Raw genomic sequence first — 1,432 nt, 5'->3', positions numbered from 1 at the left:
TATTAAGATATTAAAACTAGATTTAATATATCTCACTGTGCAGAGATCAAAGGCTCAGTCAGACCTTAAGATATACTGAATTTATAGTTGTTGATGTGCTGTTGACTTGTTCTGTTAACTTGTTATCTGCATGTATTGAATACTGTTGTCAAGGTATCTTTTTGTATTATTCTGCTAGAGATGGGCCAGATTGAGAGAGGTGATACAAGGGTGAGACTTGGTGTTGAAGTCTAGATACACTGAAGACAGACCACAGAGATTGCACTTCAGAAGTGTCTGTTGATTATGTGCTTGATATTATCATCAAGGTATCTTTTTGTATTTTTCTGCCAGGGATGGGCCAGATTGGGAAGGGCGGTACGAGGGTGGGACTTGGCATTGATGTTTTGGAACATCAAAGATGGACAGGGTTTTCACGGAGGTTGCTCCTCAGATATCTCCACAATTACAGATCAGGGATCTTCCAAAATCAAGAAGATTGGCGCATATGGCTAGGTCTCTTCACCTTACAATTTGTATGGCAATCTGGCCCGGGGTTGTGGTGTGGTAGGGGAGAATGGGGGATAATCCCACACAGGAGTTTCGAACAACGTCTGATTCACGTTTGGCTGGATAACTCCACCACCACACGGGGTATGCGGTCGGCGATGGGGTCAAAATGCTCGTATGATCGAGGGCTTTTCGATGGATCTATCGGCGGGTTCTTATTCGAAAAATCGAGCGAGTTCGTGATGGAGCGGTTGGTATGATATCTGTGTTTGAGAGTTCTTCAGAATTGAAAGTGTAATTGCGTGAATATCTCATATGTTTACAGTGTCAGAACTCTCAGATCTTTCACTAATATTCTCTTATAAGATCTTATTGCGGAGTCAGAGTAACTGATAAGCAAGCTTCTATCTAGAAACTTAGTGTTTACTTAACTAATTGTTTATTTTTCTATTTCTTACATGTTATTACATGTTCAGATATCTTCTTAATGAATAATCATTTCTAATGAGAAGATGATAAATGTTTTTCAAGTGTAAGAAGTCTACATCAAATAGATCTATATAATATAAAAGTCTTATATAATAAAAGTGAAAAACATTAGAGAAGAAAAAAAAGAGAAAGTGTGAAAATCAGTAATTAAAGTGAATATTTATATGCATATATAGTGAAGCTTTGAAGTAAAAGAATAGAAATTCTGTGAGTTTTTCAGCTGAGAATCAGTGACTGAGAATCGGAGCTTTTAGCAGAAATCTATAAAGTGTAATAGAATAGTCTATATAATTGATCAGACGTAGCCTGTCATAATAAAAAAAGTTTAAAAATAGTAAATAACTATTTAAATAAATTATAGTTTAATATCTTCTATTTTTTTATATTTACAGAATTTTAAATTTATTGATTTTTTTATAGTAATCTGAATTTCTGATAAAAAATATATTAAATA

The 1,432-nt window shown here is 34.5% G+C and overlaps 1 protein-coding gene across 1 annotated transcript; it reads left to right on the top strand.

Moving 5' to 3' along the window:
* Positions 1–307: 307 nt before the first annotated feature.
* On the top strand, positions 308–743 carry BDBG_18118 (uncharacterized protein; the record flags this gene model as incomplete). Its single annotated transcript, XM_031725699.1, has 1 exon — positions 308–743. A coding segment is annotated over exon 1 (408 nt), but the record flags the coding sequence as incomplete, so codon positions are not given.
* Between the last annotated feature and the right edge of the window lie 689 nt (positions 744–1,432).

This window comes from Blastomyces gilchristii (genome assembly GCF_000003855.2).
Source record: "Blastomyces gilchristii SLH14081 genomic scaffold supercont1.90, whole genome shotgun sequence".
In the NCBI taxonomy this organism is placed as follows: Eukaryota; Fungi; Ascomycota; class Eurotiomycetes; order Onygenales; family Ajellomycetaceae; genus Blastomyces; species Blastomyces gilchristii.
The sequence above is the reverse complement of the archived record's forward strand: the minus strand, read 5'-3'. Positions and strand labels throughout refer to the sequence as shown.